This window comes from Eleutherodactylus coqui, chromosome 4, assembly GCF_035609145.1.
Source record: "Eleutherodactylus coqui strain aEleCoq1 chromosome 4, aEleCoq1.hap1, whole genome shotgun sequence".
NCBI lineage: Eukaryota > Metazoa > Chordata > Amphibia > Anura > Eleutherodactylidae > Eleutherodactylus > Eleutherodactylus coqui.
Window position 1 is genome coordinate 275222544 of NC_089840.1, and position 18937 is coordinate 275241480.

The 18937-nt window shown below is 43.1% G+C and overlaps 1 protein-coding gene across 1 annotated transcript; it reads left to right on the forward strand.

Moving 5' to 3' along the window:
• The first annotated feature begins 613 nt into the window (after nt 1–613).
• LOC136624374 (zinc finger protein 84-like) lies at nt 614–7070 on the forward strand. Its single transcript, XM_066598340.1, has 4 exons — nt 614–733; nt 816–880; nt 2536–2638; nt 5244–7070. The coding sequence occupies exons 1-4, from the start codon at nt 649–651 to the stop codon at nt 6662–6664; spliced, it is 1674 nt and encodes a 557-aa protein (XP_066454437.1). The 5' UTR covers nt 614–648; the 3' UTR covers nt 6665–7070.
• Nucleotides 7071–18937: the final 11867 nt, after the last annotated feature.

The following is an 18937-nucleotide window of genomic DNA, read 5'->3' on the forward strand; positions in this document are numbered from 1 at the left end:
TATCTATGTCAGTCTCTGGTCACATCTACGGCAGAGGATTTACTGCTGATTCATCATAAATTCCGGGAAAATAATAGAGCCGGTTGTTCTGGCAGAATGACAGAAACCCAACAGATCTACTATAAGGCAATTGAAGGTTGTTGGGGGTCATTATTGTCTGTCATCTGACAGAACCAAAACTCTGATCATTTTGTTCTTCTGCTCCTGTGACTGAGTAGAACAACGGAGATGATGAACACAGATGTGAGGAGAATCTTACTAATTGTTGGACATAACTGGAGACATGAAGGACTCCGGGAATGTCTGCAGGGATATTTATGGATGTATCTCCCCATAAACAGGATTACACGGTAGTGAAGAAGACTTCTAGTGACGACTGTCAGGCCCCAGTATCTGATAGATTGGGAAGACCCCTTAGTCCAATCACAGGGCCTCCACCTCACTCCCTGATACTGGAGGAGATCGATGAACAGAAGATCCTAGAACTCACCAACAAGATGATTGAGCTGCTGACTGGAGAGGTGACGCTGCTGGGAATGCTGGGACATTATTCAGTAACGCTATGGGGTTTAAGGTGTCTGGGTGATGACAGTATCATTGTGTTGTCAGGTTCCTATAAGGTGTCAGGACGTCACTGTCTATTTCTCCATGGAGGAGTGGGAGTATTTAGAAGAACACCAGGATCTGTACAAGGACGTCATGATGGAGGACCACCAGTCCCCCCCATTACCAGGTAATAGACAGGACTAAATCCACACGGCCTTTATTATTGGTATGTAGAGAATGAAGTCAGTGGCTGTCTGTGTTTTCTGCAGGTAGAACCAGTAAGAGAACAGCAGCGGAGAGGTGTCCCTATCCTTCTCTTTCACAGGATGATCAGGTAGATGGAGAGAAGGTCTCATGAAATCTCTCTGGTCAGTAGGATGGCTGACAAGGTCTTGTGTTCAGTCTAATTATATATTGCACGGAAAATTTTATGAAGTCAAGGTTACTTTAGAGTAACTGAGGAATAAAATGTGTATACACACAGAGGAGCATTAGATTTTTCTCAGGCTGCGTGTACCGATGTCCCTCTGCAGAATATGCCACCCCTCACACTCTCCTCATTTAGGACCTAAAGAATACTTGCGCCAAATTTTACGATTGTACGACAACAGGAAACTACATTACATAGGGATGCACTTACCTTTGCAATTAGCATTGAATAATTGACTTGTGACCCCTTTACTTTCCCTATTTAGGAACTAAAGAATGCTCCTGTCAAAGTTCATGTTTGTATGACAGCAGGAAGTTAGAGAATTAGATTTGCTACATTACACAGGGGTGCCAATACTTTTGCACTTAGCATTGCATTTTCAAGTTGTGACCCCCTTTACTTTTTCTATTTAGGACCTAAAGAATGGTCATGCCTAATTTCTTGTTTGTTCGACATCATGAAGTTAGAGAATTAGATTTCGTACATTACACAGGGGTGCCAGTATTTTTGCAATAAGCATTGTAGTTTTAAATTTTGACCCCTATACTTTTACTATATAGGACCTAAAGAATGCTCCTGCCAAATTTCATGTTTGTACGACATTGGAAAGTTAGAGAATTAGATTTGGTACATTGCACAGGTGTGCAAATACATTTGCACTTAGCATTGAATTTTTGAGTTGTGATTCCTTTACGTTTCCTATTTAGGACCTAAAGAATGGTCATGCCGAATTTCATGTTTATGCGACATCGGGAAGTAAGAGAATTACTTAGTCAGTGAGGGCTTTCCCTTTATATGTATACTAACTGATAGGCTCGGCCATGCCCAATTTAATTTGATATAGGTGTTTACATGTTGTTTGCACGGAAAATTTAATGAAGTCAAGGTTAGTTTAGAGTAACCGAGGAATAAAATATGTATACATATAGAGGAGCGTTAGATTCTCCTCAGGCTGCAAGTACCAATGTCCCTCTGCAGAATGTGCCACCACTTCCACTCTCCCCATATAGGACCTAAAGAATGCTTGAGCCAAATTTCACGCTTGTACGACACCGAGAAGTTACATTACATAGGGGTGCACTTACCATGACCCCTTTGATTTTCCTATTTAGGACCTAAAGAATGATCATCCCAAATTTCATGGTTGTATGACATCGGGAAGTTAGAGAACTGGTCAGTGAGTGAGTGAGGGCTTTCACACACACACACACACACACACACACACACACACACACACACATATATATATATATATATATATATATATATATATATATATATATATATAATTGTGTAATGAGAAAGCTGGAGATGGCGGGATTACAGCCAACCACAGACATTAGATCTCTGCATCTTTTCTAGTTCTGGAGACTTCTGGTTGGAATAAAGAAGCAACAGGTTGGAGTTATACAGGAGACCTGCAGCTATTTGGCCCAGATCACTACTGCTGTCATGTCATTCCGGCTCCTCATACTAATTAATGACCTTTTCTGGCCATATAAAACCTCCCACACGACTTCTCCAACTGTGTGATGACTTTTACCATATTTATTTCACAGCTTGTGAATCCGGATGAAGATCCGATCCCTATTGATGCTACAGAGACACATGTGAGGGGGGATCAGCCGTGTAAGGAGGGGATTCCTACAGATGACCCCCCAGGTGAGACTACATGTAGAGAAGAGTCTGTATTGTCAGGGTTTTCTGCTGAATGTTGCCTTATTTAGCCAAAAACAATGTTAAGAATTTTTTTCATAATACGCTGCTCAAACAAAAATTAGAGGACCTTTTAAGTCACATTAGGATTAAAACTATCAGTCCCGCACACAAGAGCAGTTTTAAAAAAATCCATATTAACCTCTTGTAGTTTTTGTTAGTACTATTTTAGAATACATACGACTTTTTGATTGCTTTTTATTACATTTTGTCTCTCATTTTTCCATTGATAGGACTGTGTGAGGGCTCGATTTTTGTGGGGTGACCTGTAGTTTGCATTGGTACCATTTTGGGGAACATATAAAACTTTTTGATAGCTTTTCATTATTTTATTTTTTTCTGATGGAGACCTAAGTAGACCTTTATGGATGTGGTAATACCAATTTGTAGATTTTTTTAATTTTACTTTAGATTTTTACAATCCTAATAAAAAAACACTGTTTATTTCTCGACTTTTGCATTGGGAGACACAGTTGAAAACCATGGGTATAGCTACTACCACTATAGGGTGTACACTAAGCAAAAAAAAGTGTTAGCTTCTCCTCCCAGCTACACACCTCCTGCACAAACCAGCTAATCAGTTTTAGCTCAGAGTCTCGGAGCTCTACTGTCTATGGTAGTTAGGTGAGTATTTTCTCCACTGAGGTAAGTATTCTCTCCTCCCTCTTTTCCTTCCTCTTTCTTTTTACCACCACCACTGCAGCCAACTTTCTTTACTCCACTTCCAACCCACCCACCCACCCAACAAAACCAGTCAACCTATACCAAGCTTCCTAGCAGATGCTCCTTGGGGTGGCATGTTCCTGGGGAGTATGAAGATTTCCCTATGAGAGACAGTTGACTAGCCAATACTGTTTCTAAAGCTATTTGTGGTAAGAGTTCTCATCTACCAGAAAACAAAGCCAGCCACGTGTGGTTCTGCACAGAAGAAGAGGCTCCAGATTTGTTTCTTTTGCCGCTCCAAAACAAAACACTCTCCTACAAACTGCGCCCGTCCTGGTGTCCCTGGCCACTATACTCCAAGCCCGCCTATACTAAATCTTCTGTGTGTATGGCTGTCCCCAACCAAGGCAATCAGAGTGGGGTGATGACTTTTTTTATTCAAGGAGACCTAACTCACTCATGGCTCAGACATCTATGTTCAGAAGGTTATCTATTCGAGCTATGCCATATAGTTTTCTACAAACCCAAAGATTGCTTCTTCAGTTCCAAAATTCCGATCTCTCCTTCATAGTGCAATGCTTTGGCTTATGTGATACACACTTTCTCCTCTAAGGTTGTAATTGTCCCTGTTTCGCCATAAACAGTGCAGGGGGTTATATTCCAATCTCTTCACAAGGAGGACGGCACTGTCCGACCTGTTCTGCATCTGAAGAGATTAAATCAATATGTCAAGGTTCAACAGTTCAGCGTGGAGTTGTTGAGATCTGTCATTGCGCCCATGGGAGTTTCTGTCATCCATTGATATTAAAGGGGTTGTCCCGCGGCAGCAAGTGGGTCTATACACTTCTGTATGGCCATATTAATGCACTTTGTAATGAACATTGTGCATTAATTATGAGCCATACAGAAGTTATCAAAAGTTTTATACTTACCTGCTCCGTTGCTAGCGTCCTCGTCTCCATGGTGCCGACTTATTTTCGGCCTCCGATGGCCAAATTAGCCGCGCTTGCGCAGTCCGGGTCTTCTGCTCTCTTCAATGCAGCCGCTCGTGCAGAATGCCGGCTCCGTGTAGCTCCGCCCCGTCACGTGCCGATTCCAGCCAATCAGGAGGCTGGAATCGGCAATGGACCGCACAGAAGAGCTGCGGTCCACGGAGGGAGCAGACCCCGGCGGCCATCTTCAGCAGGTGAGTATGAAGACGCCGGACCGCCGGGATTCAGGTAAGCACTCTCCGGTTTGTTTTTTTAACCCCTGCATCGGGGTTGTCTCGCGCCGAACGGGGGGGGGGGTTAAAAAAAAACAAAAAACCGTTTCTGCGCGGGACAACCCCTGTAAGCAATTCACCTAGTGATTAGTGAAAAGTTTACAAAGTAATAGAGGATGCACTTACTTGGATGAGGAGTTTGCAGGCACCAGTGATCCTCTAGGTTCGCTTTTAATGTAAGAGGCTTTATATCTATTAGTTCCACGCTTGAAAAAGGAGGTGAATCTGTCTATAAACACTCCAAAACACGTTGCACTTCTCTGTGATTCCTGTACTGTTTGTCCAGTGCAGGACAACCTGAATAATGTGTGATACTTTCTTCTTAAAGCTTCTGTGCTCTGTAACCTTACTAGCTGTATGAGCCGTGGATAAGATCAGCAGCTGAGAGCTCCAGCTGTATGTACTAATTAAACGTCAACGCATGGGAAAACACAACAAATAAGCTTATTGGCTAAAATAATTTGTCCATTAGGATGGCTGTCAGTAGATTAGGCGCTCCACAAATTATTGTGGCTCATGTAAATGGGAAAAACCTTTAACAATTTATATGCAAATGTCATAAACTATTAGTATAATTGTAATGTTATATTCAAAAATATTAAAAATTCATTTTATTCTTGCCAGATGACAAAACTAGAAACTCCAAAGGACATCTGATATCAACAGATTATGAAGTGGAAGATCCTGGTATCATACAAGATACAAATGAAAAGCCGGCTATTATCCCAAATATGCCCTCAGCCCTTCACAGCAAAAATCTATCTTCTGATCCTTCTAAACATGTTTCATCTTCTGATTCATTGAAGAATGTTAAACAAAATAAAATTTATGGAACAGATGTTGAACAACAAAGAGTTCACACAGGGGAGAGGCCATATTCATGTTCTGAATGTGGGAAATCTTTTAACAATAAATCAGATCTTGTTAAACATCAGAGAATTCATACAGGGGAAAAGCCATATTCATGTTCTGAATGTGGGAATTGTTTTAACCAACAAGCACATCTAGTGATACATCAGAGAATTCATACAGGGGAAAAGCCATATTCATGTTCAGAATGTGGGAAATGTTTTAACCAAAAATCAAATCTTGTGTTACATCAGAGAAATCACACAGGGGAGAAGCCATATTCATGTTCTGAGTGTGGTAAATGTTTTAACCGAAAATCAAATCTTTTGTTACATCAGAGAATTCACACAGGGGAGAAGCCATTTTCATGTTCTGAATGTGGGAAATGTTTTAACAATAAATCAAATCTTGTGTTACATCAGAGAAATCACACAGGGGAGAAGCCATATTCATGTTCTGAGTGTGGGAAACGTTTTAACCAAAAATCAAGTCTTGTGTTACATCAGAGAATTCACACAGGGGAGAATCCACATTCTTGTTCTGAATGTGGGAAATGTTTTAACAAAAAATCAAGTCTTGTTTTACATCAGATAATTCACACAGGAGAGAAGCCATATTCATGTTCTGAATGTGGGAAATGTTTTAAGCTAAAATCAAATCTTGTGTTACATCAGAGAATTCACACGAGGGAAAAGCCCCATTCTTGTTCTGAATGTGGGAAATGTTTTAACAATAAATCAAGTCTTGTTTTACATCAGAGAATTCACACAGGAGAGAAGCCATATTCATGTTCTGAATGTGGGAAATGTTTTAACCAAAAATCAAGTCTTGTTTTACATCAGAGAATTCACACAGGAGAGAAGCCATATTCATGTTCTGAATGTGGGAAATGTTTTAACAAAAAGTCAAATCTTGTGTTACATCAGAGAATTCACACGAGGGAAAAGCCCCATTCTTGTTCTGAATGTGGAAAATGTTTTAACCAAAAATCAAGTCTTGTTTTACATCGGATAATTCACACAGGGGAGAAGCCATTTTCATGTTCTGAATGTGGGAAATGTTTTAGACGAAAATCACATCTTGCTGTACATGAGAGAACTCACACAGGGGAGAAGACATTTTCATGTTCTGAATGTGGGAAATGTTTTAACCGAAAATCAAGTCTTGTGTTACATCAGAGAATTCACACAAGGTAGAGAAGATATTTTTATGTTCTGAATATGGGAAATCTTTTCACACATAAATATGTTCTTATTAAACATTAGAAAAAACACACAGAGGAGAAGCCACATTCATGTTAGGAATATGGGAATTCCCACACAAGGGAAGAAGCCATTTTTATGTTCAGAATGTGGCAAAAAATCCATTTACATGTTTTGATTGTGGTGAATGTTTTATGCATCATTTACATGTTTAGATTGTGGTGAATGTTTTATGCATAAATCAACTGTCGTTACTCATCTGAGAATTCACACAGGGGAGAAGCCATTTTCATGTTGAGAATGTGAGAAATGTTTTGTATTCAAAAGATTTTTATTGAAACTTTAAGGGTAATAGACAAAACACGAATACAATAAGGTATCAAAGATTTAACATATAAGTTGTGATGAAATAAATTGTTTAACTTGTCCTATTGTTTTTTGCCTAATAACAATTGACTCATATTTTCATGTAAACTTAGGAGTAATTTTGTTGGTGACATTTGCCACCTCTCCGTATATACCTCTCAAGTATGAATATACCTGAAGCCCTGCTTAAGATAATCAGAAAGGGCTCGGCCTATGGTGTAACAGCTGGCGCCTGAACAGGGACTAAGTGACCAGAACCTCTGATCCGACTTACTCTCGAACGGACAGAATGCACAGACCCATAATCAGGACCATGCTGGCTGGTAAGAAACTGTTATTCTTATCCCTCATTGTGTCTCTGTGATTCTGTCTGGTCAAAGTTAGGTAAGTGTGTTCATTTATATTGAGTGGTTCATTTAAGGTCTAAATTTGGTTCATTTTATATGACAAAGAACCCTGTCAAACAAGCTGTCTCGTTGTCTGGGTTTGAATGAATGTGTAACCCAATGTGTTTGAAGGCCATAATAGTGTCAATAGGTTGAATAATTGTCCTAGTGTGGATATTCTATGATCTAAGTTCCCTAATCTACTGGTAATATGTTCCCTATCCCTGACGAGGGACCGATTGTTTAGGTGGGTCCTGCCCTGTGAAGCCTGAGTTTTTAGGGGCACGCAGAAGAAACACCTGTGTATGTGGTTTAGGTGGGTCCTGCCCTGTGAAGACTGAGTTTTTAGGGTCACGCAGAGGGAACAATTATACTGTAGGACAAGTGTCTGACTTGTGACAAAAATCACTTGCCATAGTAAACATACCCTTCACAGTTAGGATAAATTAAAACATGTAAGCTTTATTGGGTATTTTAAAATAAGAAGACATTCGTGGGCGACAAATAGTTTCTAAAATCCCTCGAGGAGGGGTACAGTGAGTGTATACACACAAAACGACACGTGTACGATAGCAAGAATGTGGGTTGAGAATGTGTGTTTTCACTCGAAACAAAGAACTATGTTTCGGGGTTGGACAGTACTCCGTAAAATTTTCTGATAGCTCTATAGAATGTTTCTCTGTCACGAATTCAATATGAGAGCTACGTAGGCTATCTGTTAGTATGGTATACTTCACAACCGATAAAGATAAAAAGATTTCCTCATTGGAGTAAAACCTTTGATCGAGATGATACTCAATTGTATTGCACTCTAATAAACTTAGTTAGGAAATGTTGTTTTAATGTATAGATTTGAAATTCTTGACTCAACGCGTTTCTCCGCGAGATATTAGCAGTTCATCAGGAGTGTGGACTTTACGGTGAACTCAAATGTTGGTTCGTTGAGAGTATAAAGTATTCACCACATTGGTTCATGGAATAGGTTACATAAGACCAGGTCCTGCAAGGTATGCACGGTAGCCGGTCTGGTGTAGCCCAGTTGGTGATGTCTCATATCATAGATGTATGTCCTAGATTTAGATTTTATGCTGATGCATGCTCAAAACATGCATACAGCGTTTGCCACTGGCACAGTTCTTTAGGAGCTTAGTGAAGAGTGCTGCCAACAAAGCCGCCACAAACAATCCTACAAGAGGATACTTTGTCTAGGAGATGCTATAGACAAAGCCCCAATTTTTTTGATGCTTGATTGATTTGTGACGTAAAATGAGGCTACGCGAGCCTTGGATTCGTGGGCTAAGCTTGCCAGATGGAAAATCTAATGGCCCAGAAAACCAATGTGATGGTGTTGGATCTCTTAAATATATAAGCCCTTCCATGCAATTCATCCAGAAATGTGTTAAAATAAAAAAAATATATATACTCACCTTGTCCCGGCAGACGGAGTTCAGCGCGGCCAGCCTGCAGTGGGTGTGAAGGGGGTGTGAGTCAGACCTGCCCCTGATTGGCTCAGCGCTGAGCCAATCAGAGGCAGGTCTCACTCACACCCATTCATGAATTCATGAACTCCGTCTGCCGGAACAAGGTGAGTATATATATTTTTTTTTTTTACACATTTCTGGATGAATTGCAGGAAAGGGCTTATATATTTAAGCCCTTCTCAACAATTCATCCCGCGCTCGCCCGTAGCGCATTGCTTTCAATGGAGCCGGCTGTATTGCCGGCTCCATCGAATGCAATGCGCTGGACAGCTCCGGCCCGTTTCTAATGAAACGCGGCTAGGAGCAGATTTTCGGGCGATTTTTGGGCCCCGGTCACGCGATTTGCGGATGCGCATCCGTCATGCGATCCGCAAATCGCGTGAAAAAACGCCCGTGTGACTAAGGCCTAAAGGCCCATTTACACCAGACAATGATTGCTTAAAAAAAAAGTCGCTAATCGGCAATCGTTTTAGCGATCATCGGTGCATGTAAATGTGCGCCCATCGTCTGCTTTTCGGGCAAAGCTGGCTGATCATTAATTCAGTCCAACCTAAAAATCGTTGTTCACTTTTATCAGTAGTTCTCCATGGGGGAGTGCTGATAGCATTGTTTCCCCTTGGAGAACAAAGGATCTGAACTCAGATAATAGCCCCAGGCTATTAACTGTGTTCAGGGAAGGCTTCATTTGCACACCTAATTAGTATTTAGGTAGCTGAGTAGCTACTTAAATACCAATGATCACATACCAATGATTTATGCAAAATAATCGCTCAAAGCTGTCACTCAAATTGTTGTTTGAGCGATCTTTGAGCGATCATCTGCCCATGTAAACCAGCCTTAAGTCTTCACATAGTACCATTGCAACATATGATTAACAGGCTGCAGGAGTGGATACAGACAACATGCACCCCCACATGCAATAGATCCAACGTGCCCCGACTACTTGCTCATTAAAGCAGATGAAGGTTTTTATTGAAAATTGACAGTGAAATTTGTTATACAGTTCTATTAATTGTCTAGATAAGTTTTCTTTGTTCTATGGGAGATGAAGTAAGTTCTAAAGTGTGGGGCTCTGTGCTATAATGTGCTTGCTTGTCTGTGAAAAGATTTGTGAAGTGAAAATGTGTTATATTTTGCTGCACAAGAGAATGGGGATGTAATATTTGTCTATTCTGATCATAAATAATGTGGATCTGTTATTTTTGTGAATTTGTGTGTGGGGGTGTGAAGGGCCCTTGTGCAAATTATATTGTGTTATATGGTATGTATACTGTTCATGACAAGCACACCAGGGGTGGAGCTAGGTAATGTAAGGAGAGGGCAGGGAAGAAAAGTATGAAACAACTCTGTCCCTCCCTGACACAGACCAGCCTAGAAGAGAGTGTATTTCTATTTCAGTAAATGTGTGTAATATATATATATATATATATATATATATATATATATCACACAAAGGGCATTCCTTAAAGTTTGAAAATTAATTTTATTCATTTAGACTTGTTTTACTTGCAGGCTACTGTGACTGAGACCGGTTGTGTAAGGCGCAGTGGTCCTGTTTTTAGGCATACTATTCATTACTCTCTCCCATTTTGCCATCTTTGCCTTGGTGTCAGGGCCTCTTTAGATAAATCCTGTACACGTGCATGGTTTGGAGGAGTTTTCTTTATGGTAAAAGGTACTGTTAGGTTGTGCTGGCTCGGATCTGTTGTGCTACATTGGTTTCTAGCAGCACAGCCTCACAAGTGTGGAATGATTGAGCTGGCTGGGTGTGGTGTTCTCCTGCTAGCCAATCACCACCAGTCTGGTTGCAGATAAATATCCTCCCTCTGCAAGAGGAAGCTGGTATCCCTTCACTCTAGGGTTTGTTGGTTTTGCATGCCTGTACTTGTGTTATGCGTTTGAACATGGGCTAGTCCAGTGTTTGGCATGTGGCCGGACATTAGGTGTGCATAGCCTTGTTCTGTTTATATGGTGTGAACAGTGTCAAGTTCTGTATGTCTGAACAGGGGGCTAGACATGAGGAGTGAACAGTCCTGTTCTATATGGTAGTGTGTTTGGCATGTGAACCCTAGTGTGTTGTTGTGTGAATGGTGTCCTGTGCTGCCTGTTTTGTGTCTTGCTAGAGTAGGGACATGCGCAGAAGACCTGTGCGGCGCGAGCACGCTGGAGCGGCCCCATTCAACAGAACAGAAGAGCAGACTGCGCAAGCATGTCTAATGGAAGGAGAAGAAGGTTTCGGTCAGCGCCATAGAGACGGGGACGCCAACACCGGAGGGGGTAAGTGTATAATTTCTGTATGGCCAATATTTAATGCACGATGTATATTACAAAGTGCATTAATATGGCCATACAGAAGTGCTTAACCCCACTTGCTTTCGTGGGACAACCCCTTTAAGGAGTCGTATAAGTTTGCTTTCAGATGACTGAATTGTCCTCAAAATATTGACCATACCAAGTGTTGCAATAGACTTCCATTTCTGTAAAGCTCAAAAAGAAACAGAATTCGTTCCACGCCAGCCAGTTTGGTGTTGTCTTGATATTGTTTTTTGACCAAAATGTAAAAGTATTGAATGGAGTCCTCAAAAAGGACTGTGACAACAAGTTCGTAAAACATTAACCCTTTGCAATCCAATTTTGGATTCAGGGTTTCCTAAGGGGCGTTCTCTTTCTGCCATTATACAATGGTGCTGTCTGCTGGCCAGAGCCAGTACTGCGGTATGGGACATACTGGAGAGGCCCCTGACAACGGAGCCTCCAGTAATATACAGTAAGAATACCCTGACGGACGTCATCCGACATCGGAGCTGTACAGCCTTCAATCAGAATGTCTTCAGACATCAGACAGTGGATTGGAAAGGGTTAAGGAGTACTAGTGAGTAGTTCTCTCTGATAGTCAAAAACTCAGAAATTGCTGGATTTGCACACACAGTCCCATTTCAGCAAAAACAATGCCATGCGTAGACATTTCGAACGTAAGGGTTTTTGTGGTATTTAATTGAAAATGTAGTAACAAAACACAAGGTATAGGAAGTACCACTTCCTGTTGCTGCTTGGTTTCAGGATCCGTGTTTGGTATTAAATCTGTCTATTCCTAATGGAAGACTAGGAAAAAGCCAAACTCTGTTCCACAAACGAAACCCCGGTGGCCTGCTATCCCTCGGCAACCAACTGTTCCTGTCTCCAAATCAGATTTCCCCTTAATATGACTGTAATGGTAGAACAAACAAAAGATTTGGGTGTATAGGAGTTTCAGCCAGTGCAGGACTTGGTTGCAGGCCGTACTCCTGTGAATCAAAGAAAAGCACTGGAAGTTGTCTTGACAGTATGGTTGGCAGCAGTTTACAATAAATCTGTCCTTGAACTCCCACCAAGCGTCCACATTAATTGTGGACATGAAGCTTATAAAAGGCTCCCACAAGGTAAAACAGGCCTGTGCACCCTTGCTCAGCTTTCACTTGCCATATTAATAATTTTACATGATGGCCTCTCATATATGGACATTCCTAAACATGCTCTTTTTAGAAGAGCAGCAGACAGCATGCCTAGACCAAATAGTAACCCTCATGTGGTATCTATGAGTGCAGAAAATAAATTTTTCAGTACAATATTTATCTACCCAATGATCATGCAGATGTGGAATAAATTGGTGGAGGCCACAGATTATCTCGGTAACCAGATATTTGCTGTTCTAGGGTTGGTTAATCAGACAAATCAAATACAATCCCAGATAATTGTGGTCACCCACCAACACACAATAGTACTAGATTATCTAACTGCTGCCCAGGGTGGACTGTGTCAAATAATAGGAGTTACCTGTTGCCATTACATAGATCTTAAGGGTAACATGCAGATCAGAGCCAATATCCAGATAATCCAGGAAATGGGAGATAAATGCCTAGAAAAGCTATGAGGGAAAAAAAGGACTTCTGGTGGAATTTTTAATCCAGCTAACTGGTTAAAATCTATTTAAGGGTGGTTCATGGGTATAAAACAGGCTATTTTTCAAATACTGCTGCTATGTTTTGCTGTATATGGTATTATTAGATTGATTATATGATGTGTACCTTATCTGTGCAATGTAAGTAAAAAAAGAATGTTTGGAAACTCACTAGATCAGTATATCTTCGCTATATTCAACCGTCCCCGGGGCCGGGGTACAGTAACCTCCAACAAGATTATGTATCTGAGTAAAATGTTGTGTTCCATCCCTGACTGTCTTATAAAACTCTTCAGGTAGGAAAGGAAATGGTAGCAAATAAGGGTAGGTAATCGAGGCATGGACATATCTACCACTAGGGTTAGTTCCATGGCAGAGGGATAGTTAGGTCCCAGTGAATAGGGGCAGGCCCTTAGTATAATAAAGGACAGTACAGAATTGGTCACAAAAGGGGGGAAAATGTGAGGGAAATTATATCTTGTATGATTTAGTTTGTATTTCAGTCTAATTTTGGCTATGTTAGTAAGGAGAATGTTCTGCAGAGCAGGATATTCTGCCGAGTCATTTCCTTGCACCATGTCAAAAAGTAGTAAAAAAAAAGAGAAACAATGTTTCTCCACGCTTGTAAAGATTTCTTTATCCAGAATTGGAATAAAAAAATGGTTTACCAAACGTGTTCCCAGTGAGGGATCTTCCGTTTTAATATTAATCAAGTTTATGTAAAAAGTAAATATATGAAAAGTAACTTGACAGGCGAGTCTGATGAATACATCTGCACAATAAAGTTTAGAACAACTCTTGCAATGCATTTCATATAAAGTGTGCCTTTTGCAAGCAAAATGATGGTACAAAATATACACATATTAGAGGAATTAGCTGTTTTTCAAATGAGTTCCCCAGTAGTGTGGTGTAGAGCAGTGCCAGCACGTCTTCTGATGCTGATTGTGATGTGTGTGACAAGTAGGCCGCCATTTAGAATGCAAAAAAGCATTCCACCAACTAATAGTAATGTACTGCGCATGCGTAGGTGGTGTGGGATGTCAGAAATGACGTCATCACGCTCCCACGCTCAGTCATGTAACCTGGAAATTCAAGAAGCTTTAATACCATTTTACAAAACCCTTGTGAACATCAGGCCTGGTCATATTCAACAAACTTTGTCTACAGTTGATAATACAATGTAATATAATAAATCACGGTTGCATCTCACAACCAGCAGCACACACTCTGCCGCACAATCAATCCAAAAATAATAGGTCAGCACGCAAAGCTTCCACAAAAAAACTTTTCTATATTTTATTCATTACAATTTAAAAGATTTTACAATACGACAGAGATGAGTCTATAATGTGCAGCAGACATGCGGAAGCAACTTCATAAAATTAAATATATGCTCAAAAAATGCATGTATGGAAAATTATATATCAACAAACATTTAATCATGTAAAATGACACATCAAGCATATAAAAGCATTGAATCTCCTGACCCCCTGAGGAAGCTTGGGACGAAACATGTGTCAGGTGTAGGTGGTAAGGTGGGCTTTATACATTATGTACTGCTGTTTAGATGTATAAATTCAATGCTTTGTATGCTTGATATGTCATTCTATACGATTAAATGTTTGTTGGTATGTAGGGGGATGATTTTGGTGTCATTCAATTCCTTAGATGCTGACCAGGGCCATAAAATCTAAAAATTTGTGGTGTGTACATTCAGTGACCCATGTTAAATATAGCAGTGCTTTTAGCCAGCAGAGCCGTTATGCAGATTCAACTATTGCTAAGCGACGCTCATAGTCTGGCGAGCATGTCTATAGTGGCGTGTTAGGGGGAGAGAAGCAGCATGGACAGGGGGAGAAGCGGCATGGGGAGGGGGGAGAGAAGTGGCATGGAGTTCAGGGTGGGATAAGCAGCAATGAGGGGGGTGAGAAGCGGAATGGAGGTTGGGAGAAAAGCGGCATGGAGTGAGGGCGGAGAAGCGGCATGGAGTGAGGGCGGAGAAGCGGCATGGAGTGGGGGCGGAGAAGCGGCATGGAGTTGGGGCGGAGAAGCGGCATGGAGTTGGGGCGGAGAAGCGGCATGGAGTTGGGGCGGAGAAGCGGCATGGAGTGGGGGCGGAGAAGCGTCATGGAGTGGGGGCGGAGAAGCGTCATGGAGTGGGGGCGGGAAGCGTCATGGAGTGGGGACGGGAAGCGTCATGGAGTGGGGACGGGAAGCGGCATGGAGTGGGGGGGGCAGCGGCATGGAGTGGGGGGGGAAGCGGCATGGAGTGGAGGGTGGGGGAAGCGGCATGGAGTGGAGGGTGGGGGAAGCGGCATGGAGTGGAGGGGGGAAGCGGCATGGAGTGGGGCCAGAGAAGCGGCATGGAGTGGGGGCGGAGAAGCGGCATGGAGTGGGGGCGGAGAAGCGGCATGGAGTGGGGGCGGAGAAGCGGCATGGAGTGGGGGCGGAGAAGCGGCATGGAGTGGGGGGGGGGAAGCGGCACTCACAGCCTCTCCCACTCACAGGGATGGAAACATTCTTGATCTGGTCTTCCTCAGTCTCTGCCCTGCTTCCAATTTCACTAACTCCCCTCTCCCGTTCTCAGATCATAATCTCCTTTCTTTCCGTCACGCTCCCTAACATCTCTCCAGATCCACCTACCTACTGTACCTACAGGAACCTTAAGGCCATTCACACCCAGGACTTTGCTGAATCCCTACAGTTCTCTCTGTCCCCTATCTCTCTCCTCTCCTGCCCCAACCTGGCTGCCGCTCACTACAACACCGCTCTCAAACATGCCCTGGATGAAGCGGTGCCCCCCATGACCCGAGCCATCCGATGTAGAATAGGGCAACCCTGGCTCACGCCTCAAACACGCTTCATCTGGCGGTGCTCTAGGCTGTGGAGGAAGTCGCAAACGTCCACATACTTCCTCCACTACAAATTCATGCTCAAAACCTACAACCTCACCCTCCACCACGCCAAGCAAGTCTACTTCACCCCTCTCGTCTCCTCACTATCGCACAACCCTAAATGGCTCTTTGATACTTTTCACTCCCTTCTCGCCTCTAAAGCGCAGTCCCCTGTGACAGATCTCAGTGCTGTAGAGTTGGCTGCTTACTTCAAAGAGAAAATTGATGACATCCGTCAGGAAATAACTTCCCAATCCCAGACTAGCCCTGACCCTAGTCTTGTCAGCACTGCATCTAGCTCCTGCTCACTGTCTGTACTCAAACCAATGACAGAGGAAGTCTCCAAATTGCTCTTCTCTGCTTGCCCCACCACTTGCGCTAGCAACCCTCTCCCCTCACATCTCCTCCACCTCCCCCCAGTGGTCATCTCCCATCTCACCACTATATTCAACCTCTCTGACCTCTGGCATCTTTCCCTCTTCTTTCAAACACGCCATCATATCCCCACTGCTAAAGAAGCCAACTCTTGACGTGACTGATGCTGCCAACTACCAACCCATCTCTAATCTCCCCTTCATCTCCAAACTACCAGAACGCCTAGTTTCCTCCCGTCTTGTAAGCTATCTATCAGAGAACTCTCTCCTAGACCCCCTACAGTCTAGCTTCTGACCCCAACACTCGACAGAAACTCCAATGACCTACTGACAGCCAAATCGAGGGGCGATTACTCCCTACTGATCCTCCTCGATCTCTCCACAGCATTTGACACTGTTGACCGGTAAACTCCTCCTCAGTATGCTTCGCTCCATCGGTCTAAAGGAGACTGCTCTCTCCTGTTTCTCCTCCTACCTATCTGACTGCTCTTTCAGTCTCCTTTGGTGGCTCTCCCTCCCCTTCTCTTCCCCTTGCTGTTGGGGGTCCCCCAAGGCTCCGTCCTCGGCCCCCTCCTTTTCTCTATTTACACAGCCCCTATTGGACAAACCATCAGGAGACTTAGCCTCCAATACCACCTGTATGCTGACGACAGCCAGCTATACCTCCTTCCCGTGACATCTCTACACCTTTCCTCCAAAACATGTCTGTCTGTCTGCTGTCTCTAACACTATGTCCTCTCTCTACCTAAAACTAAACCTCTCTAAAACTGACTTACTGGTATTTCCACCCTCCACTAACTGACCTCATCCTGACATCACAATCTCAGTGTGTGGCGCCACCTAAACAACATGCTGCCTTGGGGTCATAATCGATTCTGATCTATCACTTACCCCCTACATCCAATGTCTCGCCCGAACATGTCAGCTGCACCTTAAGAACATCACAAGAATCCGCTCTTTTCTCACTGTAGACATGCTAAAAACGCTTATTGTTGCCTCATCCACTCTCAGCTCGATTATTGCAACTCATTGCTGATCGGCCTCCCCTGCACCAGACTCTACCCTCTCCAATCCATCCTGAATGCGGCAGCCAGGCTCATCTTCCTGTCCAGATGCTATATCGACGCCTCTGGCCTGTGCCGGTCACTGCACTGGCTGCCCATTAAATACAGAATTCAATTTAAACTCACTACCTTCATCCACAAAGCCCTCCACAGTGCAGCGCCCCCCTATATTGCCTTCCTCATCTCAATCCATCACCCAGTCTGGGCTCTCCGCTCTGCTAACAAAACCAGACTGAGCGCCCCTTTAATTTCAACTTCTCATTCCCGCCTCCAAGACTTCTCCAGAGCAGCACCAGTCCTCTGGAACGCACTACCAAAGGCTACCGGAGCAATCCAGGACTCGCAGAACTTCAGGTGTGCTCTAAAAACGCACCTCTTCAGGGAGGCATACCGCATACCCTAAACAAACCCCTCTATACTCTGCCTGATAACATGCAGCCATCATAAACCGCTCCTGTAGTCATACCGATTCTGCAATCACACGGCCAAATGTCTGACCATTCTCTATGTGTATAGCATCCCTCACTCTCCAGCTCGCCATACCGTGCACATCTTCAGCCCTTCACCCTCTGTATCACCCCATTACTTGTAGTATGTAAGCTCGTTGGAGCAGGACCCGCACCCCTATTGTTTCCATCAACTGATTATGTAACTGTGGTTCCGTAATTTTTGTATTTTTTTGTCTTTCAGTATTCCCCCTGTCTATGTAAGCGCTGCTGAATATGTATTATTATTATATGTGACTTTAGTTTCCTTCACTTCATGTTCAGCTGCTGCTTTTGCAGTTACCTTGTTTCCTTGCTACCTGCTCGTGTTTTCCGTTTGTGTATCCATCTGTCTGTCACTCTCGTGAGTCTGCCTCTCTGTTCATCCCTGGCAGTTTGTACCTCCTTTGTTCCTTTATGTCCCGGTATTGTTCTGTCGTTTATTTTTATAAGGTTCTCTGTCCTGCCAGGGTCAGTCAGCAACTAAAAGAAGACCATGGGGTCGTTCTTATCGGGACGAGTGCTCCACTTATAGGCAGGGGTCTCCCCTCCTGGTTATTAGTTCAGGGCAAGATACCTTCCCTAGTTTCCATCTGCATGAGGGGTTCGTTAAACAGGTATCTTACCTTCCACGCTGGTGTCGGCTGTGAACAGTGCTGGACTGGATCATCACTTACCTGGTAGGTTGACACAGTGGTTCCACATCCATAGTCCTTACAGTAACTGTGTTTGGCTTTGTTAGCCCCCCTTTTCTGTTTTATCTGGAGACCTATTTGTTGTATAGAAAATTGTGTGAAATTACAATAAAGCAGAGTCAGCATTTGGAACACCTTGTCATGTGTGTAGCTTTTGTTGTTTTCTTAGAGGTCATACCAACTACACTTAATATGGCATCCACAGTATATTGAACAGCACTAATTGCACTAATAAAAATAACAATCTTTATGTGTATAGCACCAACTTGTTCCGTAGCACTTTCAAGCAAGGAAGAACATAGACAATACAACAATTACATGTGATATACAATCAGTTTGAAGTCAACGAGGTGGGGGTGATGCAGGAGGATGTAAGGCATGGGGAACACAGGAGGTATGGGAATTACATGTGTAAATCGCTTATTAGGAGGTAAACGGGGTAGGGCAATAAGGGGGTGTAGGGGTAGAGATCATATGCAATAAGCAGGGTGGAAGGTGTGCGGAGCCGTGGGGAGGGGCAGGGGGACTAGGTCAGGTTTGGTTTGCCTCCCTGAAGCGGTGTGTTTTTAAGGCGTGTCTAAAATT